The sequence below is a fragment of the Festucalex cinctus genome, chromosome 12 (assembly GCF_051991245.1).
Source record: "Festucalex cinctus isolate MCC-2025b chromosome 12, RoL_Fcin_1.0, whole genome shotgun sequence".
In the NCBI taxonomy this organism is placed as follows: Eukaryota; Metazoa; Chordata; class Actinopteri; order Syngnathiformes; family Syngnathidae; genus Festucalex; species Festucalex cinctus.
In genome coordinates this window covers 8,179,525-8,203,366 of record NC_135422.1, presented here as the reverse complement: position 1 = coordinate 8,203,366, position 23,842 = coordinate 8,179,525, and the positions used below count along the sequence as shown (strand labels likewise).

The 23,842-nt window shown below is 40.8% G+C and overlaps 2 protein-coding genes across 4 annotated transcripts; one reads left to right on the top strand and one right to left on the bottom strand.

The window, feature by feature from the left end:
• Positions 1–1,756: 1,756 nt before the first annotated feature.
• rpap1 (RNA polymerase II associated protein 1) lies at positions 1,757–18,503 on the bottom strand. Of its 2 annotated transcripts, none has more exons than XM_077538919.1 (27): positions 18,437–18,503; positions 17,294–17,496; positions 16,835–16,983; positions 16,521–16,613; positions 16,059–16,248; positions 14,604–14,771; positions 14,264–14,476; positions 11,707–11,816; positions 11,528–11,626; positions 11,315–11,416; positions 11,076–11,243; positions 10,825–11,001; positions 10,132–10,266; positions 9,885–10,055; positions 9,660–9,817; positions 9,371–9,541; positions 8,325–8,520; positions 8,081–8,190; positions 7,804–7,999; positions 7,392–7,538; positions 7,147–7,289; positions 5,866–6,298; positions 5,675–5,793; positions 4,289–4,520; positions 4,028–4,204; positions 2,469–2,525; positions 1,757–2,091 (listed from the first exon to the last, which is right to left on the bottom strand). In XM_077538919.1, exons 2-27 carry the CDS (start codon positions 17,490–17,492, stop codon positions 1,936–1,938), a joined length of 4,269 nt encoding a protein of 1,422 aa, XP_077395045.1. In that variant the 5' UTR covers positions 17,493–17,496; positions 18,437–18,503; the 3' UTR covers positions 1,757–1,935. The 2 variants fall into 2 exon arrangements, with proteins under 2 accessions (XP_077395045.1, XP_077395046.1); XM_077538920.1 differs by having other exon boundaries at positions 16,059–16,245.
• Positions 18,504–18,546: 43 nt separating this feature from the next.
• LOC144031609 (transmembrane protein 151B) lies at positions 18,547–23,790 on the top strand. 2 transcript variants are annotated; one of them, XM_077538922.1, is made up of 2 exons: positions 18,547–19,286; positions 22,078–23,790. In XM_077538922.1, the coding sequence occupies exons 1-2, from the start codon at positions 19,176–19,178 to the stop codon at positions 23,650–23,652; spliced, it is 1,686 nt and encodes a 561-aa protein (XP_077395048.1). In that variant the 5' UTR covers positions 18,547–19,175; the 3' UTR covers positions 23,653–23,790. The 2 variants fall into 2 exon arrangements, with proteins under 2 accessions (XP_077395048.1, XP_077395047.1); XM_077538921.1 differs by having other exon boundaries at positions 22,075–23,790.
• The last annotated feature ends 52 nt before the right edge of the window (positions 23,791–23,842 follow it).

Here is a 23,842-nt window from a genome sequence, read left to right as displayed (position 1 = left end):
TTGTTTGTTTTTTTTGTTTGTTTTTTAACAATAGAGATAGGGTTATTGCTCAAAATACTTTAAATAAATTTAATTTAGCTCCAATATTTTTGCATACTTGAAAAGTGCGGCATCAAAATGTACTTTGCCAGTTATTACATCTACAAATATGTAAAAAAAAAAAAAAAAAAAGAAATATGAAATAGTTGGAATTCTGAACTTTTGTCTCATATTCATCTTTGGATCTGAAACCCGAATGCTTTCAGTACACACACAAAAAAACAACAACACGATTATACTATTGCATTCAAAGGTGTGACTGTCAGTACAGAACTTAGACCACCATATTTCTGTACAGTATAACAAAATTTACAGATTTGAAATGTGGCACGTGTTTTTTTTTGTTTTTTTTTACACAAAGCTGCAAAATCAAACAAAAGAGCAATCACATAACGGTGATTCATGAGTTCACTTGGGTTCTGGCGCTGAGAGCTGCTCTGTCACTTGGTCTCACTGGCAAGTGCCACTGAATTCCCCCCTCACAGGACTGGGAGGAGGCACATCCATTCAAACCATACGCATCTGTGGTTTCTATAACATCTGCTGATGATCTCCTGCAGCTCAGGCCCACAAGTTACTTGAAGGCCAGTCATTTTTGCCACTCATTTTGGAGAAAAAAAATTTAAAAAAATTATGTGGTCTACCAGTACACACGCAATCCTCATGACTGTTTTGGTAGACACCTGCAAAGTTTTCAGCTAAAGCTTCACACTGTTCTGGTATTTAAAACCCAAACCTCAAATTGGATCTTGTTGAGAGGATGAACATAACAGCCTTATTAACCGTTGTGTTATTGAGGATATACTTTACAATGTAAGCTTAGACTAAATAACAACATTGTGGGATGTTTTACGGGTTCCAGAAGTGTGGACTGCATGTAGCTGGACTTCTACCAGGACGGACGTGCGAGTACGTGGAAAATAAAAACGCAGCGCTCATGAGTATATTCCAAATCTGATAACTTGACCGTCTGCCGTCTGGTCCGCATGCTTGGCTTGAATCTTTGTTCGTCAAGGACATCAGTCTGAGTGGTATTAGTCCACAAAAACGTAAAGGCACAGTGGATTCTTGCAATCTCATAAACCTTATGACATACAGTCTGGCGGTTTGTTAGCTGCAGGTTTTAAAGTCAAAAGAAGTGACACCAAAGTTCTTGTTAAAGATTTCATGAGTTTAGTTGCATGGCTGTCACTGGTGCAACGTCTTGATTTAGGGTACAAAACCACAATGTTGTACACATTTCGGATGCAGACCAAAAAATGACGGCTGAGTCCAACCGTTTAACTCATTCGCCCCCAGCCATTTTCACATTTCGCAATCCCGTTCGCTCCCGGCTGTTTTACTGGATTTTGACTGATTTTGCAAGGCCCACAGAATATTGAGTTCTATTGCTATAAAAGCATGGAACCTATCAAAAGAAAGATTAAAGTCTCTTCTTTCATCAGGAAAAAATGGTATGTTTCTACCTGCTTCCGTTTTGCAGCAATTAGCATTAGAAGAGAGCTAATTTTCATCAGTTTTCACAAATCTATTCAAATGCAAAAAATCTATTCTGCAACAAAGCCTTCTGTATGCTCTAGCATAAAAAAACAAAACGTATAAATACGTCTTTGGGACACTTAGAACATTAAAAAAAATAAAATAAAAAATGTATTTACACGTTATTGGGAGCAAATGAGTTAACCAGCTCCTGAATTTCACTCCCAAGAGCCATCCATTATTGTCAAACCAACAGTTTAATAGAATGCACAAACCTGCAGACACTGAAAAATGGAACCATTCATGTCATTTCCAACGCACAACAAGCAGCTTTGCGCCCTTAACGTCCATCCTTGATTTTAGATACTCCTCTTTTTTTTCTGAGGACAACTTTCACCGCTGCTCTCAATCTCGTCTTCACCTCTCCTCCGCTTGACAGCCACCGCCATTCTGCAGGCCCACGACGCTCTCCAAATGTTTGGCTCTTACAGGAGGCAACTGATCATACATGTCAAAGCCCAACTGGGAGCCCCGTTTGGGCAGGCGGAACAGCAACAAGTGCTTCTTTAACTCCTGCGTTTTGAGACAAAGACGATACAACTGAAGCACAAAGCAATCATTTTAATTCGAACTGTAAAAAAAAATTAAAATAATTTGGTAAATTGTGAAATAAAAAGACAGAAAGTGAACCAATTATTTAATGGAATTAAATGAAAAAAATAATTATAAATGAAGAATTATTTTCATGTTATATTAGTTTTATTACTTCTAATAAAAATCGTTTACTAAAATACATAAATATATGATAAATTTATAATAAATTTTTCTGTAAAATAGCAAAATAAGAAAAAGAAAAATGAAAATATTCTTAGGACTATATATGATTAAGAGGATAGTGGAAAAATGTGAGAGCCAATGAGAGAGATGCAAAAAAAAAAAAAAAAAAGTACCTCCTCCGTCATGTAGTAGATTTTCCTCAACATGCTGTGTCGTGCCGCCTCAAGTTCCTGGAAAGGATGAAGTGAAATCAGATCAAAAGGCTCCAGTCCAACTCAGATCAAAAGGCTCCAGTCCTGATGCACTGCATGCCAAAAGTGTTTTAACAAACTCATCTGCACGCATGACTGATGGCAGCCTAACAACAATAAAATGCAATCTAGAAGCAAAAGTACAATCTGTGTCACCCTTGGAACCTCATCTTCATAATTACAACCAGAACCCATAACTGACAGTTAACAGTCATATACCGTATTCTTCGGACTATAAGTCGCTTCGGAGTAGTAGTCACAGCAGTCAAAAAAAAAAAAAAAAGAATCATGAAGAAGAAAAATATACACATTTTGGGAGGAAATTCGCAAACTCAAATGAGCATTGCTCAAATGTTCTGCACTACGAGCTGCTGATTGCTTTTTCGGTTGCATTCAGAAACATATGGAAGGGGGGGAACATTCTCTGTCTTACCTTAACTAGAATCCCGTGTCACATTGTGGCCAAAAGTAGAATCCTGGTTGGTTATTGCACCTTTTTTTTTTTTTTGCTGTAAATCCATCTTGTGGTGTAAGGAAGGCGCATGCTAAACTAGCTATCATCACACATTTGTTGCCATGACGACTCATGTTCTTCTTCTTCTGTCTTCTTTCCTTTCTTTTGGCGGTTTGCCAATACTGATGGTGCATTACCGCCACCTTCAGGTAACAGTAACGCACTTAAAGTATTTGCCAAGTCACAGGACTGGCCACATTATGAAAACCTATAGTCCGAAAAATACAGTAATAATAAATTATTGATGAAGATCATGAAATGTCCTTATATGAATGTTTGTGTGAATGGTTGTTTGTCAAAATGTGCCCAGCAATCGGCTGGCAACAAGTCCAGGATCACAGATAAGTCATCTGGGACGTGGTCCAGGACAACCGTGACCCTTGTGAGAATAAACAGGATGGATATTGAGGGATTTTGTCCAAATAAGATAAGAAAAATACAATTTAAGTACACAGTGGAATCTTAAAGCACAAAATAGGTCACATTAGGACAGTTCAAGCGTAACAGAGAAGGATTGGGTTCTGCAAGGAATTGGTTGTGCAAAATAGATCAAGCTATCCTGCCGCAATCTTCACAGAATATGTCCATAATTCACCCGAAAACACGTGACACATGCACGGCCACCAATTTAGTAAGCCTGTAGCCCGAGCCATCTGCCTGCTAAATACTTGCACATGTGGCACTGACAGGGCTTGCATACATTAAGTGAAGGGCCGAAATTGAGCATTTACAAAAAGGCCCAATTTTCAGATGCTTCTGCAAGACTGTCCTAAAGCATTTATCACGTGTGTGACCAGAAAATGTGAACAAAATAAATAAATCTGAAGCGGAGATCTTGGCACCATTGAAACGGAATAAATCCAATTAATGTGTTCCAGCCCCTCTGACCCAAAAAAAATAATTTATTGGTTTATAGTTACATCTTCCGACAGTCGAGGCAATTTCTTTCACATAGGAATAAACCTACCTGCGCCGCAGCATCCTGAGAGAAGACAAAAGCGTTGATATGAGCCAGAGCCACCACATACAGGAAGGGACACCAGGAAGGCTTCAAGGCCCCGGTGACAAGAGAGCGGAAGTAGAGGCGAACCAGAGGGAGGGAGTCTTCAGGGGGAGAGGTGAATCGCTCCATGGGGATGTCAAGCTTCCATTTAAAAGGTACGGAAAAGTTATTAAAGAGGCACTCAATAATCACAGACTCAAAAAACAAAACAAAAAGACTGGTCACCTGTTCCTGGGTGACACCCAATGACCTCAGAATGCCCACATGTTCCCCAAACAAGGCCAACCTCATGGTTGCGCTGTACTTCCTCTGCAGGGGCAACAGAATCCAGCAACCGAAGAGGCGGTCTCCATACGACACGGCCTCATACTGAGCCAAGAGGGCACAGTACAAATCTTGGAAGGAGGCCAGACCTGGAGGGGGGATGCTGAGGTCTAAACATTCCAGTCTTGATGGCCTGCATGCGGGAAAAGTGGGAGTGAACGAGGTCATTGTCACTCAACTATAAAAAGTGCTTACACATGCATAAAAAAAAATATACTAAATAATAATGATGTATAACTTTTTCACCAACAATTAATGATATATCAATCGCATATATATATGTGCAGTTATTATAACGATTGCATATAATAACGCCAAGAAATATGCATCAAGTATTCAAACATAACAATGCTCAGTTTTATTACTCATGTAAGTTTACAGTTACTGTTGTACTGGGCATAAATGGACTGCATCATACATAAAATACAGTACAATATTTGGACTCTCATATAATACATGAAGCAAGCAATATATAAGACGGTTTACGTTATTGTACTTGCATATTATGCTAATTTACCAGTACAGGGGGTCCTCGCTTTAAAATGGAGTTCCGTTCATTCAGTGTAGTCCCAATTTCAACGCAGGTCGGAACATGTCATAGTCACTTACTTATTACTGTATGCAGTAGTCAAGAAAAAACTGCTAAGCCATAAATGTACAACAGTAGGCACAGTAGTAAAAATGTAGAGGATATGTTTTTTAAGGGCTGATACTGAAAAAATTCCAACTCATAACAAACTCCAACTCTTCATACGTTTAACAACTTTTCAGATTTATAAAATGTTGACTTTTTTTTAACATTGTAATTTATAACAAAAAAAGTTTAGTGAGCCTGTCTTAAAAAAGTTAAATTAAAATTTAAACCTAGTAAATATCTCCTTGTAATTTTCTACAGAAAATAAAGTTTTCCAATATTTCAAAACAATTAAAATATTAAACTTGCCCTTAACTTTGTTTTAATTTCAAACAAAACAAAAGGTGCAGAAGGTTACTGGGGTCAAAAGCATCTCTAAAAAAAAGTTCATTGAAAATTGAAACTATTGCTCCCTTAATTTAATACACTTTTAAATTGACGTCTTATCAGCAGTCAGATTTTTAAAAAAGGCCAACTCTGATAGTCAAAATGCCAATTATCGTCTGCTCCAATCAGTCTATCCATATAACAGAGAACCTTCTTTTGCTGCGGGATGATTCTTGCGGAGCGGCACAAACTTTTTCATTACACGCTGTTCATAACAGGGTGACCTCTATCGTTATCATCAAGTTGCACAGCTGTTTTACTCAAACCTGGATAGTAGCCGGAACAGACCCCAGGTCAGTTTCTGAACCGGTTTCTCCAGGAACAAATCACTGGAACACAGGAACACACAGGACAGCCGGGCCAGCTTTGACACTGGAAGGATTACCTAAGAATATCAAATTCAACTTTTTCGGAATATGTTCTCCTTAAATAGACCTTTACATTCCCTTTACTGTACCTTAAGAGCTTCCTCCCGCCAGACCTCCAGCACCAGCAACCACTGCAGACATTGGATGACTGCCTGCAGAGCCCCCTGGGGGAGCTCCTCCACAGAGAGCCCTCCACCTGCAGACACTCCAGTTTTCTCATACAGGCTAACGAGCGGAAGGAAAGGCCAGTCTGACGGCAGCGTCGGTCCGGACAGTTCTGGGAGGAGGTGGGATTTGATCCAGGGGTTGCGGCCGAACAGAGAGTCCTGGGAGACCAGCACAGCCGGTTCCAGGTGGGCCAGGTGGGTGAGGAAGCAGCCCCGAATGGAGGGCAGGTTGGCGCAGGCTTCCCTCAGGAGAGTTCCCACGATTTGGAGCGAAGGAGAGCTGTGACGGCTCGTTTCCTCGTGGAGCTGCATTTCCCGGAGCTCGATGGCCTCTGGACCGCCACTGTGGCTCTCCCTAAAACAAACAAATATTCAAATTTAGAAAGGATGGAGTTGAGGTGATATTAGAGCATATCAATTTATGTACATCCTTTTTTGAGAGCAATTAACTCACAGAAATATTTCAAGCCGAGCTTGAGATTTATGTAATTTTTTTACATAACAAATTCCCATTTACATACTTTTTTTTCTTTTTTTTTTTAAGATAATTTTAAGACAAACCGACCAAATTATATGATATATATTCATTTGTCCAATAAAGCCTATTTGTTGGTAAAGCTCTACTCCTTTAGATAAAATTCACAATCACGTCCATCTGCGTGGTCATAAGATGAGTCATGGGAGAGGAATTACAAAAACAATCTGATTCGCTAATTTGGTTTTGTTTTGGACCCTTGCCGTTATTTTTGCATTAAAAGTTGGATCATTATAATGTTTTGATCATAAAATCATGTGAGAGGTTTAATAGTATTTGCTTGCGCTGTGAACAAGTGAAAGCTGTGATAAGAAACTTGTTTAAAGGCAGGCAAAAAAAGGTTAAGGACAGCTAGTTTAAAGTTTATCAATTTTTATATCACATTGCGTCAAAAAAATAATAATTTGTGTCGAGTAGCGCTCAAACAAAGAGCATGGTTCATCTTGCTTGTTCGTTTTTAAATGGATCATCTGCTGCTTTAATGTAATTTTGAATACATGTGGCATAATCTAATTTGTAAAATGATATTATATTAATGCACTCCATTTTGCATGTAATACCTAAAGGAAGTATTCACAAAGTATGTCTTGTGTATGAATAAATAGTAAGATTTTGAGCTCTTTTGGCTCCTTGTGCACCAACTTGACAGTAAAGTTCATGAAACTCACCATATGAAGTCCTTGCTGAAGACGATGGTGGAGAGCAGGCCATGAGCAAGGTGCTCGCTGCCAGGCAACAACCATGAGAGAAGAACCAGCGCCACCTGGTGGTACAGCGGTGAATGCTTTTCCACTTGTGGCTCAATGGAAACCTGAGACAAGAAAACAGCTTGATGACTTAAGAGATATTAATATCATAGCCGGTGAATTAGAGATTTTTTTTTAATTATTATCACAATTAAAAGAAAACCTACTGATCTATACGCCAAGCGCAGCAACAGGTAGATGAGGTGATGCTCGTGACGGAGGAGCCACGACCGGGTATGAGTCAGGGTGGGTGTTGCCTGACTGACAATTTGCAGGTAACCAATCACAGGCTCTGACACAAGGAGGCTAGTGAACTAGAAGAGATGTTGCAAACGTGTAAGTACAACAAAAAAGCACACACAAAAAATTGCTCAATAATGAGTTTGTGCTTGACTTTTCAAACGCATATTATTTTGCAGTTTGAGACGAATGAACAGAAGTCTGTCCTAAACCGAGGACCCAAGTATTGAGAAAGAAGAAGGTTGCAAGATAAAAAAAATAGTCTCATCTAGCAAAATCGTGCCCACAAAGAATTGTTAAATTACTGTCAACCCCCACTAAAACTTCAACATGACTAACCTTGCAGGTGAGACCTTTGTGGATGCCTGTGATCGTTTTCAAGAGGAGCGTCAGGCTTGTGAGGAGAGGGAAGGGAGACGAGTGAGACATCAAGCCTGAACGGTCCCTCCAACCTTGGCAGGCCAAACCAGGCAGGCTGGGACAGGTGTCCACATCCACATGACCAGACAGGACATTGCATACTACCGAGGAGGACCTGGTAGCAGAAATAGTGAGGATTTGATAATTTAATAGTAATTATAAGGACATTAGCGGCTTCACAACAAATCAAACATACTTCAGGTTCTTCATCAGGTCTTGCACAACATTGTGGGACATCAGAGGAAGAAGAACCTCGGAAGTCAGATGCTCCAGTTCGTGAAGAGTTTCCACTGGATTGAAACAGCTCTGAAGAAAAAAACACAACTGTAGTCATAATATTTAGGTATTTATCCAAACAGGAACAGAAGTGATCACATGAATTTTAACGTATGTCTGGGACTGTTAGCAGCAAGAGACAATGGATAGAAGATGGGAAGAACCTGTTTGAAAAGCTGATGGTAGAAGGCCTCAAAGTAGATCAGGTAAGCTGGCATCAGTGCCAGACAGCTCTCTCTTTGTTGTGGATCATCAAGGCCCTGTACAAAACTCTTCAAATGGCCCATAAGTGGCGCCGGCAACCCAGTGACATGAACCCATGACACCGGAGGAGGAGGAGGACATTCAACTCCTGAAGAACTAAAAGAAGAACAGGTGAAGAAAATAATTTAAATAGATGCAGCACTAAATGAATAGATGCGGCGTCGATTCTAATTTCCTCAATCGATTTGATTTTGATTCACAACAGTTCAGTTCGATTAAATTTTTCCCGAATCGATTCAATTCACTTCAATTCAATCCAATATTAATTATGGAACATCAATTCCTCTTAAATGTCAAGGACATGATAAAAACTCCGCAAATGTTTGTTTTAATTAATTGTTACAGAAACACTGACATGAGCAAGAATGAGATGAAAATATTTTCACAATTCTAATAACTTACAATACTCTGAATTGTCTTAAAGTGCAATAAGTCAGGTCTTTCATAAATTTAAGAAACTACTTTTGAATTCATGTGAACAGTAAATTTCAAGAAAACAAGAATACAAAAAAATGTGTCCATTAAAATTCTATTTTCTTAAGAATTTATGGGGGAAAATGTGATAATTAAATAATCGATTCAAGGTTTTATGAATCAATATTGGGTTAAAAAAGCAAAATTGATTCAATATCAATTATTAATTTTTTTTTTTAAAACCCAGCCCCACTATATTTGATGAGGCCTGTGAAGTGAGCAACTTGGAGACTAGATAAGATATTTATGAATGCTTAACGAGTCAACATTTACAGCTGGCACTTTATGACCCCCCCACTCTTTTTATTTTTTTTTCAGGAATGTTATGATATTCTGTGCTGTACCAACATGCAATTTAGCCCTCATACAACTTTTTATTATTGTTATTTTGGCTCTGTCACTTTCAACAATCACATGCACCTTCTGAAGAATATGCTGGTGATGACGTGCAATCGCTTTTTTTTTTTTTTACCTGACCATGCCAGCGTGCAGTTCCTGGTGGCAACCGGCAGTGTGTGTAACCTGAGTAAGCAACACGAGCAGAGCCAAAACCTTCTCGAGATGCAGATGCAACAGAGGGTCGGAGAGAGCCAGCGTTACGCGAACGGACTGCAACGCCATCACTAAGGCTGGATACAAGTCTCTGTGGAACGTCACCAATCGCAGCATTAGCACAGTTAGTCATCACAGTCTGATGAGATGAGGACGAATGCTAACAAACACGCTAACTTCGGCAGTGAATCTTCAAAAATGTTACATACATGTACAAGTCGCATGCTTGACCGTAGCCCGCTGCCACAGCCCACATCCTGTAAGCTTCCGTGGTGATCCTGAGGGCCTTGCGGGGCTCCAACGGGAGCTCACTGGACTCGGCGCTGAGCAGACGAGACAGACGCTCCCTAACTCCCGCAGAGTTCAACTGCGGAGAGCAACAATTACTGAAACACACTAAACATAAACAATGTGAGCGTGCAAACAACACGTACCAATCTGGCGCATGCATGTCTGCCAGAAGTAGCCAAAACTCTTAAGAGTTTCATGGCGGAAGCGAGGGGGAGTCCATAAACAGACTGAGGGAAGGAAAAAGACGACATTGTCCAGGAAGTGGGAAGGAACTCCGACATCACTGTCTCCATCAAGCGAGGACAGTCCAACACCTAAAGAGAGCATGTCCAAAATAAGATCTGATAAGACGGGAAAACCACTATTAATGATGTGATATATGGTGGCTACCTGAGTTGCAGATGACGAAGAGTGTCTGGCGATACGGGTCAGGATTGCCAGGATATCCTGAACAACCCGTGGAGAGGGTCGGACAACTTCAAGGATGTACCGTAATCTGGGGAGAAGTTTCATTCTCAGGAGACCCTGAAACAAAACACAACACGGAGATCAGAAAGAATTGGATGAATAGGAAGAATAGGATGTTTGGGTTAAGGCAGGGCAAAAAATCAAATTAACTTGATTAATTGCTATTTTGAAAACCGAATCGGCGAAAATTTGCGAAATTGTGTCTTCTGGATTATGAAAACCTGTTGTTTTTATGTTCTGTTACATCCAAATATTTTTGGGAGTTGTAATTTTGTACAAGTGGCAGAATGCTGGATGGTTGGTTTTCAAGACATGTTTACAATAGCTAACAACTACTTAATTGTGGCAATTAAGCTCAAACTATGTATAAGTTTATGTTAAAAGTGATTTAGAATCAGTACACATTACTGTTGTCTGAACATTTTGCACAGGAATTATTTTTTAAACAAATGAAGCTTTTCAATAAATGTTTGTTGGGTTTATTACATTAAAATCAATTAAAATCATAAACGTCCTGAATGACTGGAAAAAATCTAGATTTTATATTATTTCCACCATATCACCCAGCCCTAGTTTGGGTAGTGCCGCTAAATGTAATCTTGAAAATGAAATCACCTTGACAACATCCTGCCTAGCCACGTCATGATCCGTCTTCCTCTCCTCCCTCTCTTTGGCAGTCTCTTTCAAACTCTCATCCAGCCCTTCATCGTCATCCTCTTCTTCCTCCTGAGATGGCAGCAGGGGGAAGGCGGCCAGGCCACGAAACCAGTGGAAGGTGAGGTCCAAACACTCCTTTGAGGCAAAGAAGTCAATCTCGGTGTAAATGTTTATATATCAAAGCAGGTATTTTCCGTTTGCAGTCTTACTTCATCTTCAGTGCACACCAAAAGCGCACGGAGTGCATGCACGGCGGCGCCCATCACTCCCTCCACGCCGTCATCCAGCGCAAAGCGGAGCAGGAAGAGCAGGCCGGCGTCCAGCAGGGTGGCCAACACGCTGCCTTTCAGGGTGGAACGGTAGTCGCCGGCGCGGGCCTGTGTGCCATGTTAACACATGAGGAAGGCGTACCGTTGGCATGCCTGAGATTGTGCGCGTGTCTGGGTACCTTTGAGAGGATGTTGCGGAGGGTGCTGAGGGCCAAACTCCTCTGCTGGATGAGTTGACTGCGAGACAGAAGGAAAAGCTCCTGTAGGGAGTAACCTGCACGCTGGCGGGAAAAAATAATGAACAGGAACAGTGAACAGGAAAAAAAAAAAACACCTGATGGTGATGTGGTTATATAGAGCAATGCTAAATCATAAGAGGATGTATTAGGTACCTCAGGCTCGTCTCCATGGTGGTGCAGGCCCAGGTGGGTGGGCAAATCCTCCGTGGGAGGGATTAGCGTTCCGTTAAAATCAAAACGGGCCTGCATGGCCTAATGAAGATAAAAATGCACAATGTGTTGTTTTATGTTAGGTCAACTTGAGTGCAAATGATTACAGTTGCTCTTCTAACCTGTTTGGTTCGAGATTTTCGGGGTGCAGGAATGTCCCCCATCCACTCCAGCTTCTCGGGCTCCACTTGATCCATGTGCACCCATTCCTTCTGAGGCTTCACGGGCAAATCTAGTCAAGCACAAGAATATCGGAATCTTTATGAATTACAACTGGGGCTGTGCAATGCATTGAAATTCAATTACAATTTCAATTATTACATGCTACGATTACAAAATCAGCAGAATCACAAAAAACAGATTATTAATACTAATTTTTTAGTTGTTTATATTTATACACTTGCACCTTTTTTAAAGGGACACTTCTCATTGAGCCATTTTCAGCAGTAAAACGTTTATATTTTGTCTATAATTAATGAGGTAACTTCATTATTTTTCATGTACAGTTAATACCTTTAAAAAGGATTTTTTTTTCTACTTGCTGTCGACTGATGATGACATCACCTCTGCTAAGGTAACGACCAATCATGGCTCAGTTTGCTGACCAGCCCCAGAAAACAGGTGAGCCGTGATTGGTCGTTACCTACTTCCTCAGCACAGGTGACATCATCTTCAGTCGACAGTAAGTAGAAAAATTACTTTTTAAAGATATTAATTGTACATGAAATATAATGAAGTTATCAAATTTATTCTGGAAAAAAATATGACCTTTTCACTGATGAAAATTGTTCAATGAGTCAAGTGCCCCTTTCATTTTTAAAATAACTAATTTAATAAATTTTGTTTCATCCAAAAGGAACTTGCATAATTAGTGCTTCAAATAATTTTGTCTCATTTTATTTATTTATTTTATTATTATTATTATTTATTTTTATTTTTTTTACATTTAAACATTTTCTTGTTTTGTACCAAAAAATAAATGATTGTCCTACTGCACAGTGCACAAGCCGCACACCAACTTAAAGGTTTTGGAAAAAATAAATAATGAAATACATAAATACATAAATACATAAATACATAAATACATAAATACATAAATACAAACATACATTCATACATACATACATTCTGTTTGGTCCAAAAGAAACTTGCATAATTATAGTGTTTGTATTTTTATGTATTGGTCTTAATATTTTTAAATGATTAAACATTTTCTTGTTTTGTACCAAAAAATAAATAATTGTTTGAATAATCGTAATTTCAATTATTGCCAAAATAATACTGATTAATTATTTTTTCCATAATCGAGCAGCCCTAATTACAACTGATTTGCCATTCTTCTTCTCAAATAAAAGACAGGCGGCGACTGCTCATTATCTTAAGCCTAATTGACTCTAATTGACTGTGTAAATTGTTGTGGGGAAACGGAATTGTTCAATTGAAATCCAGAGCAGGAACCTCTTCATTTGATCCACGAGCAACACTTTCCATTAAGGCTAAGTGTAACCACAAAGCAGTCAGCAGAGTGACTTCCCAGCTAATCAAACAAAGTAAAGCCAGTGTTTAGCTTGATGCATGGAATTCGGCCATGCAACAAAATCAGCCCATTTAAGTTATAGCATTATAGCACGGATGCTTGGTGAGAGAAGGAGCAGGGAAGTAAAAATGACAGCGATATATGAGGAAAAACAAACAATATTTTCAAAAGTTACGACAAAAGTAAGAACAGGGCTTAAGTGTAATTGCTCTTGTGGCCAGCAGAGGACGCCTGTACCAAAAACAAGAATTATTGAATCGCATTCCATCTTGAGAAACACGTTTAAGATGAATGCTTAATTATTAGATTGGCCAGGTCACTTTTGCAAAAGAGTGTAAATCTTAATGAATTTTTATTTTTATTTTTATTTTTTTACTTGGTTAAGTAAAGGTCATATCGACAAACTATATTTATGGTACATTAAGTCATATACAAACTAATAACTGCCCCAAAATCACAGTACATTCATTTTCTATAGTGCCTGTCCTTATAGTGAGTGAGCCAATCACTGCTGACTTTGAGCGGGAGGCGGGGTCAACCTGGGACTTGTCGTCAGCCAATCACAGTGCACATACATACAACCACTCACATGTAATATTTGCACCTATGGACAGTTTTTGCCCTCAATGAACCTGAACATGCATGTTTTTGAAATGAGGCAAGTCAGAGTACTGGAAAAAGCCCACACAAGTGTGGGGAGAACAGATTATAATATCAAGACATACATTTTGTATTTATTACAGCATTGCTAACAAAGTTAACTATATACCGTACTTTGCTGAGTCTCGTCTTGGGCGGAAGTTTTCTTTCATTTTTGAGTCACAACATAATCAATTAGTGCTTGACATGTCCACATCTTACAGACAATTTATGGCGCGGACAATGTCAGGGATGAAGATGGAGAAAGTTGGCAGGCATCTAATTGAATGTATCTTCTTGACAGAGTGGGACCGAGTCCAGTGTCTCATCTGGTGCTCAAAGAATTCAGACTAATTAAAGGATTTCTCGAGCTCAGCAATGTTTACAAAGTGAAGTGCAACATTAATATATCTTGAGTGCAGTGAGTTCATTTGGATCGCCCGAAGCCAAAAACGACAGAGAAGGTGAAAGGAAAGAAGGTTTGTTTTGAAAAATCATCATACCAATCACGGCAGATTGGGGCGACAGTTCCTCTTCGTCCTCCTCTTCCATCTTCACTTCGTTGGGTTCCGGAGAGGTCGCAGCAGCACTTGTGGAGTCGGAACCGAGATGAACACTTTGCTGGCTGCTTTTGCCCCGTGGGCGTTCGCGTGAGGAGGAAGAAGCCGGGGCGCTCGCAGCTCGGCGGGATCGAACAAACTCCACCAGCCTTGGATCTGGCATGCAGAAATAATTGTTTTGAACAAGTTGGACTAACATCATGGAAAAACAAAAGCCTTTGTGCGCAGGCTTCGTTAAAGATCATGTCAAATTACAACACCAGTGACTGATGCAAAAGCCTACCAAGCTGCGATAAGAGCCTTTCCTGTTCCTCTAGTATCTCAGACTGGGACATTGCCAGGATCTTCTCCTGGTTCTCCCTGTGGATCCTCATGGTCTCCTCTGAATTATTGGCACACCCGAGTCCTTCGCCAGACACCAGTCTTGAACTTGACACTGGAGTTGGCACAGCTGAGGAAGAATACCTTCAATCACTCAACTGCAACAAGTACCTGGCATCTACAGGAGTTCGTCAAAAAAAATTGAATACCCTCAAAAAGTTTGTGATTTCATTTCTGTGATTGTGGCAAAGGGAATCCAACTAACTATTGAAGATTGACATATCGTTTTGAAGATAGCATCAATCTATCTTTATTTTTTTCAATCATAAGACTAGCAAAGTATGCATGGTGATTTCTTCACATTATTTTATTTATTTATTTTTATTTTTTTGACATACTGTTTTCATGGGTTTTATGACCTGCAAGCCCAAATAATGTAAAAATAAACAAAGAAATATTTGAAATCACTTAAGCTGTGGACCCTGAATCTATAATCTATGAAAGTTTGACTTTTTGGATGGAATTACAGAAATTATTAAACTTTTTGAGGATATTCTAATTTTTTGACGAGCACCTGTATTAGCCAGAGGTAGCGGGGAGGCCCATTTTTATAACATTCAATATCATTATGAATAAATAAGATCACTTTACAAAAACTATTACATTTTTTAATCGAAATAAATCACATGACTTTGCTAACTCACGTTTAATTGCAAATTTTATATCTGTTTAAAATGTACAATATTTTTTTCCCTGAGTCTTCAGTGGAAAAAATGTTAAACTAATAGAAATATGGCTGCATCTCTTAGTTATTGATACAGTAATTTCACAATAATTCAGAAAATTTAGTTAAAAATTAAAAAGATGTAGTGCACTGTAAAAAAGCGAGTGTGATATTGATTTGTGTTGGTCATTTTTCTGCCACTAGATGGCATAATTGCTTTTGTAAGACGGTGACAGCTCAGTGCATTTTTCTTTTCATATTAACAGCTATCTAATCTTTAACATGAATGTGAAATTCTGCAGATTTTTAAAATTGTAAAATACAACTTAAACCCAGTCGCCACAAATATATGCATTATTATTAAATTTATGACTACTAAATTTTGACAGACTTCCCCCAGTACATGCTTTCCAAGTAAGGGGGCAGTCAAAAATTAATCGTGTGTTAAAAAAATTAATGGTGTTAAAGGAACTTTAAATTAACTCAAAATGAACACACTAATTTTGACACCCCTAATTAAAATGTTATGTATTATTATTTAAAAAATAATAATTAATATATATAGATAATTACATTACTGTCACATGTGAGCTGCAGCCCCAGCTAATGGCGGTATCAGTTTTAGTAAACTCAATTCCAGATCCAATACAGTATTTTAAAACATGATATTTTCAAGTAGGAAAGACTACTTACGGTCTCCAGTGTGATAAGACATATCAATTTCCATAGGCCTCTGAAGAGGACGCTTCTGCTGCGCAGGTCTGTGTTTCGGTGTAGGTCGAGATGTAAAGTTTAATGGAGGCTTTCCCTCTTTTAGCCTCTGAGCCGCAATCTGTTGCGCAAAGATGCTCTTTTTGCCACCCGCGGCCGGCAGAGGCACCTGCTTGACAAGGTGAGAGATGTGCACCATTTAGGGATCATCCATCTTTTTACTGACTTTTTGAAGTACATGTCTATGTGGACACATTGGGAAGACATAACTACAATGAATCCAAATCATTCCATAGAAAGTTAGTATAAAATTCAAAATTCAGTTTTGTTGTAGCAGTAGGACAAGACAAAGTAAAGGATACACTGCGTACAGGCACAACTCATTCTCTCGCTCGCCATTTAGGTGGCTTCCAATTTTAGTAAATTATTTTTGAGTATTTTTACCTGAGAGCCACTTGCTGAGCGATGCAATGCTTTGGGGAACGCCATACCAGTTATTTCCGGTAGTGATATCGGAATGGAGCTGGTATCTCGCTCCTTCAAAGAAAGAAAAAGGTAGATAATAAATAATTCATGAAACCACAGAGTGGGGAAAAAAACTCTAATTATTAGTTTTAGGAAATACAACTACATTGGACAATTACCTTACAACAATGTTTTGCTGACTTTGTGTTTAGTGACTCTTGCTAGAAACAATCATTTATAATTCTCATCACAAAGACAGACTTTAGAGGAAATTATGCTTTAAGGGCACTTACAACAATCTTGGACAAAACCGCACTGATGTGGGTGTCATGTCTGTCTAGGATTTCCCCCGCGTCCTCGTCCTCGAAGGTGACGTGGCTGTTTTTGACGCGGGATTTCTTAGGAGGCGCTGGTGTCAGGGATGGAAGCTGATCTGGAAGATCTGGAAATAAGGGGTTTTTCTTGTTTGTTTTAAACAAAGATAAATATTTTTGCAATATTTACACACCAAACCAGAAACTGAATCCTATTTAGTTTGTACATTTTCTGCACAATTTGAAATAATGTGATATTGTGAAATGTGAATAATTGAATAGAAATTAAAACTTGGTTTTATTTAACCTGATTAAGCAACAAAATAATCAACAGATTAATCGATTATCAAATAAAAAACATCAGTTGAACCCCCAATTTAGAAAAAAATATATAACTGGTTTTGTTGACTGTGCGGTTTACAGTTTTAACCATCTAACCTTCGATGGCGACCACATCCCTCTGACTTTCTGCATCGTGACCATTATGCTCCTCCTCAGGGTCCACTCCCATCTCGCCCCGCCTCTTGTCGGGGCGGCGGACCACACTGGCAGCAGACTGAGCTCCAGATTTGATGAACTCCTCCTGATCCCTCAGGAGGTCCGCCTCCGAGCCGCCCGGCTTGGGACGTCGCAGCATCCCTCTGGAGAAGGAGGACAGAATCAATCAATCAATTCTTGAAAAGGATATGCAGTATGTGCATGAGCACTAAAACATATTTTGACTGTAATAATAGTGTAGTTTACTTAAAAAAAAGATAATTATTTGAATAAGATAAATATGACAATTGATAACAAAATAAATATGTAAAATAAGCAGAAGCTACCAAGTACACCTGGACTGGTTGACAGTCAATCGCAGGGCACATATAAGACAAACAAGTCGTTATCGCGTCTGATTCACAGTTGTTAAGTTCGGGTATTTGTTTCTCGAGTACCATGTTTTCTCCTTGCATGCTGGCTTCCTCCCATGTTCAAGATGAATGATTGTCTTGTTCGACTAGTTAGCCACCCCAATGGCAGAAATTAGAACCATGCACCCATTTTATGTAGCACGTGTCCTCTTGGTAAACTGGAGCTTATTTTGCAAACTGTGGGTACACCCTGGACTGGATGGAATCCAACTCCAGGGCACATGGAGACAAACAACCGTTTACATCACACTCACAGTCAGATCTATGAACAATTTGGATTTTGATATTTTCAATTCAAGTTGATTTCTCCAATGAGACATTCTTAGTTCATCAATCTGACAATTTGGTTCAACTGAGCAGACACAAAGTCACGTGTGTAGGGGACAGTTAGAACCAATGTTACTCCTGCTTGCATGCTATTATTCTGTGCGAGTTGTATCATGGCATGGACAAGCTCCAAACGTAGAGCAAAGTCGCTTGATAGAGTAGTTTTGTTATCACGTGTGACGAGGTTCAAATCAGAATCCTACAAAGGGAACAGAACAGTTCATTTACTTCTTCAATCACAACCGTTTCGTTCTATTTATCAAAACTAACTCATAACATTATAAACACAACAATGACACTGCGATACAGAGGTTTTAAATGTGATGTATAGATGGGAGCTAACCTTTAGCTGAGCGACGACAGACTAGCGAAAACACGGATGCTCAGGGAAGTGACGCACTGAAGTGTACTTTCAAAATAAAAGCGTTCCAGAAACCGGAAGTGCGTTTTATGACTGATTTTACATTGTCTGCCTCATCGTTTAGCCAAATTATCACACTACGGCGAGGACGGTCCCTGTTTTATAATTTTGGGGGGAAAAATTAACCATTTTTGTATTTTTCAATGCGTTTGAACTAGGAGCTACCTCAAAGCGTTTTGAGACCCAATTCGCTAATAAAATACTACAAAAAAAAAATGAATGCGTGGCCATATGGGACGACGTTTTCTTGAGGGACCAAAAGATTTGCAGCTTCGTCTCGCTGACATCACACATCCCGAAGAGTCGACACATTTATTTTGTCATGACCTCCTCCTCCCTCTGCGCAGCAGTGCAATCGGTGCGATTGAGGATGTCAGGTTAGATCGGGGGGCATCCAAAGCCCACGACCAACGTTGACTTTTTCGCTGACTGCATGATGGTCAACCTTTGCTGTCTCTGCTGCGGTGAAATCCCTCAACCCCGCCCCCCTCGGTCGGGACAACCGCGGGATCCCCGCCTCACAGTGCAGCTGCAGCCCACCGGCACCACCACCAGCAGTAGAGTGGGTCCGAAGGGCAAGCGAGCGGAGGGGGATACGACTGCACGCGCCGACAAAACGGACTGAACGTGCACTTGCCGACTGACATGCAAGAAGTGCAGGATGCTCTCCTCCGACCTGGACTCAACGGAAGACACCGAGGCCAGCGCTCTCAATGATGCTGAGGAAGAGGAGCGGGAGGCGGGCTCTCCAGCTGAGAGTGAAGTGGATGAGGTAAGTGCATGCACTCACAGGTTCACCTGCATCATATCATGAGATCCTGCATGACAAATACGTTTGTATTGATAGTAGACTAATGTTCATTCAGTGTACTTATTGTAGTAGTAGTGGCGTGCACCTGTGTCCCACTCCCACTAAGAGCTGTTTCCAATATTTCATTTAACCAAAATATGAAGGAAATGCAGCCTAACTATTTCACTATATCAAAACAGAGCATACACGTGCAAAGGTCGAATGTCTGCAATTACGTGTGTATTGTTTTCTAAAAGATAAATATGACCATAAACAATCCTCAAATGACGGCATCTGAACTCTGAAGTGGGAGTCACTGCAAAAATAAATCTTCCTTTCAAAACCCTCGCCATCGTCAGTCATGAATCATTTAAGACAATAAATAATAATAAATTCAGTTTTCAGTACAATTCATGTGTCCTGAAAAAAATTGAAGGCATGTATGGTGAAATTCTGCATTGTTAAAATGATTTTTGCACGATACTGTATTCAACATCATGTAATCTGTACACATTATATGCATGCCAAGTTATGGTTTGCTTGCAATTAGATTTAATTATTGCCTCAAAGTGTGTAAGCATTGCATCTTTTATTTATTAATTCTTGTACCGCTCCCAAGGCAAATTCCCGAATGAATGCAGACAGCAAATCACATTCAGATTCTAATTATTGAAAGCAGTCAGCCATGGCAACAAAATAAAGTAGTTAACATTCATTGTTAAATATCTGCAAGGACTGTATTCTGATAAAGGAACAAGTATTTCATGAGAGAAGATTCACAATCAATCTCTGAGTGTATACAAGTCATAAACTTAGTTTGATAGAGCAAAAACAACAAAAACAATGTTGATGTTTTGATTGAGTAGTTCAATTCCCACTCAATGGTGACGTGAGCGTGAGTATGAATGGCTGTCTTTCTCTGTGCGTACCCTGTGATCAAGTATAAAGGACCTGAAAGCAACTTAACAACTTAGTAGAACAGTAAAGTTCAACCTTGTTGAATATTACTTGAGTCAAGTTGAATATCATTTGAGTAAAAGTACTAAAGTACCTTACATTTGCTTTTCTTTCCCTCAAAAGTAATTTGTAGATATTAAATGTACTGGCGAGCACATCCACCTTATATTTCAGACGTCGTGGTGGGTTGCGTGTTCGCTAATGAGCAAAGTTAGCTAGCACATATTAGCTTGGCAAGTCGGGTGTTTTTGAATGACAATATTTCTGTCACTGAAACGACTTCCTGTGATTTTATTTGACAGTAAAAAGTAACAAAAAAGGTTAGGAGAAATGTATAAATGTAAGTATAGCTACTGTGAAAATTTTAATTAAGTACAAAAACAAGTATGGATGCATTCAGATTCTGACCTTTTTCTGACACACGGTGAAACAGGCCTTGGAAAAGGATTTGAATTTCTCCTGGCGTGGAGCCGTGAATGCAGAAGCAATCATCCTATCCATCCCCTGAGACCAAAAATCTGCCCAAAAAAAGCTGTGTCAATCCATAGAGGAGATGTCAGTAAGTCGATTGGCAGTCTTACAGGATCAGTCGAGGATCCGCTGAAGTTATATGTGGGACTGCATATGAATCCCTTTTAAACTTCAAATCATTGAGTGTGTAGATAAAGATGATGAAGACAGTTCGTCGGCATTGAGGATGTCACTGCTGCCAGTGGGTCTGTCCTCTGTGTGGTTCATCATGACAATTGAATCCCTGTCTTTTCCCCCCCCATAAATCAAGTGCGGTTGAAGTAGTACAATGACATCTCTCCGCCTGAGCCTGTGCAGTAATGGATGGCTTGTTGTCAGCAAAGAATCCTTTCACTCCATTAAACACAAAATGACAAAACAGGATCTCCTGAAGAAGAGTAACAAGATTGGAACATTGTCCAAAAGATTCTGCTTGTACACAACTAATTTCATTGATTGAAATACATTAGGGGGTGCATGTATTAAAGTTTTTGCTTTAGGCAATTGTACTTGCTGATTGCTGCAATTTGACTTCTGGTTAGTATTGCAAATGTGAGCAGTTTTTCTGCTCATCTGCCCTGAGGTAAATAAATACTTCAGATGACACAGTGGACACAGTACTGTGCAAAAGAGCAGTCATTTTGACAGTAAAATAGTCAATACTGAAATAGGACAGCTAGAGATATGCACAAATACAATGGTGAACTGGTTTGCACGTCTGCCACAGTCATCATCAGCATATATGAGAGGGCTTTGATGCAGCCTCGCTCCTGCAGAGCACGGTTGAAGCATTTGTAGTTATTACAAAAACGACCAGCAGGTGACAGCAGAGTATAAGAGATCAACCAGGACAATGTTAAAACAAGCTGATTTCCCCACAGTTCTAAGTAGATGTGTTAATAATGAGGAAACTTAGCTATATTCTAATGCTAATTGCTGCACAACGGAAACAGATAGAAATGGGGGGTTTTTCCTGATGAAAGAAGAGACTCTAATCTTTATTTTGGTAGCTTCCTTGTATTTATAGCAATAGAACACAATATTCTGTGGGCCTTGCGAAATCAGTCAAAATCCTCAGCTACGTTGAAGGCCTTACAGGGACACTATGCTTGAATTAAATTCCCTTGAGCTTTCTTCCCTTTGATTTACTTTGTGCTTAGCTGTGGGAAAGCTTCACAATTTACAGTGCGTGCTCATTCATTAGCATTTGGGCTCCAAGTGGTGAAATCACCGCCATGTTTTTAGGAGGCTCATTGCTCTAAATGGCCCATTCCTCACCAAGCTTCTGAACTTCTCTCCACAGCAGCGTCCAGCCAAGCAGTCTTTGGGTGCCTGCATGTGCCGCGAGTCTCACTGGCGCTGCCTGCTGCTCTCCCTGCTCATGTACAGCTGCTTGGGCGCAGTCAGCTGGTGCCACCTGAGCCGCGTCACCAAGATCAGCTTCAACTCGGCCCTCACCTCCACCTTCACCGCCTCCTTTGCCTCGGCCGCACAGAGGGGACCCCACCCCGGCAGCCACTCCATGATCTACCACGACAGCCCTTGCTCGGACGGCTACATCTACATCCCCTTAGCCTTCCTCTTCATGCTCTACTTGCTGTACATGGCGGAGTGTTGGCACTGCCGGGCCCGCAGCGAACTCCAGTGCAAAGCCGACGTGGACAGCGTGTACGAACGCGTGGCGCGCATGCGGCAGGCTCAGCCGTGCATATGGTGGAAAGCCGTCAGCTACCACTTTGTGCGCCGGACGCGGCAAGTCACCCGCTACCGCAACGGCGACTCCTACACCACCACGCAGGTGTACAACGAAAGGGTCAACACGCACGTGGCCGAGGGCGAGTTCGACTACGGCCGCTGCGGGATGAAGGACGTGTCGCGTGACCTCACGGGCTTGGACGAACATCCGGCGACTCGCCTGCAGTTCACCAAATGTTTCAGCTTCACCGAGGCCGGCCCGGAGAACGATTACCTTAACCAGCGGGCCAGGTTCTTCTCGGAAGTGGAAGGTTTGGATGATTACATGGAGGCCAGGGAGGGGATGCAGCTGAAGAATGTGGACTTCAGGGATAATCTGATCGCGTACGTGCACCCGGATAAAATGCCCTGGTACACCTCCCAGTTGGCGTTCTGGCTGGCTGCTCTCTTCATGCTCTCCTGGCCCCTGAGGGTGCTCATAGAGTACCGCACTGCATACGTGCACTACCGCATTGAAAAACTGTTCGGGATCGACTACACTCGCGGCAGCGACTCCCTTCTGGATGAGGATCGGAACGTTACTTGCGTTATTCCCAGAGTCGACACGCTGGACAGCACGGAGTTGGAGTGGCACATCCGCTGTAACCGCCAGCTGATTCCCAGCTACTCGGAGGCCATGTTGATCAACATGAGCACGGGCGACTCCAATTCCCTGCACGACACCGAACGCACCACGTCATCCAACTGCTACCTCCTGGACATCAGCCCAACCACTCAGAGCTACGGTGCGCTTCAGAGTCAGTCGGGCCGCGGGAGGACGAGGAGGAGGACCGTCAACAGCTCCAGCTGCTCTTCCCTGTTCTCCTGCCAGGGGGCGCGCTTCCGATCACGCCTGTCCTCGGCAACGTCCCGCTTCTCCCTGTGTCGCATGTACGGGTCACGTCGCACGGTGGCTCTGTGGAGGAGCCGCAGCAGCGACATGACGGACACCTGCTGCGTGGACGAGCAGGGGGGGTGCTCGGACTCCAGTCAGCTGGCCCTCAGCGACAGTCCGCCCAATTACAGCGATGCCAGGTTCTTTCCTGTGCTGATAGTGCACGGATCTGACGGATGCGGGGGCGAGGACGGCAGAGGGGGGCAGCAGCATATACGAAGGGACTCATCATGTGTGGAGACATCCCTGTGAAGAAGACACTTGATTTATGTAAATACAGAACTAGAGAAAAATGTATTTCAATAAATGGATCATTCCAAAATTGGAGTTCAATTCAGGTCAAATAAATTTTTAAACATGGACCATTTATTTATTTATTTATTTATTTATTTATTTATGTTTTCAAGAAAGACAGGTGAAACCATCATATAATTTGATTCAT

What these genes read in the sequence shown, in the direction of transcription:
- rpap1 (XM_077538919.1), bottom strand. Translation starts at nt 17,492, where the DNA reads ATGCTGCGACGTCCCAAGCCGGGCGGCTCGGAGGCGGACCTCCTGAGG. An exon ending in CTTCGTCATCTGCAACTCAG is followed by an intron (nt 10,056 to 10,131) that starts GTAGCCACCATA and finishes TGCTCTCTTTAG; the next exon opens with GTGTTGGACTGTCCTCGCTT. An exon ending in ACCATCAGCTTTTCAAACAG is followed by an intron (nt 8,191 to 8,324) that starts GTTCTTCCCATC and finishes TTTTTTCTTCAG; the next exon opens with AGCTGTTTCAATCCAGTGGA.
- LOC144031609 (XM_077538921.1), top strand. Translation starts at nt 19,176, where the DNA reads ATGCTCTCCTCCGACCTGGACTCAACGGAAGACACCGAGGCCAGCGCT. An exon ending in CTGAGAGTGAAGTGGATGAG is followed by an intron (nt 19,287 to 22,074) that starts GTAAGTGCATGC and finishes TTCTCTCCACAG; the next exon opens with CAGCGTCCAGCCAAGCAGTC.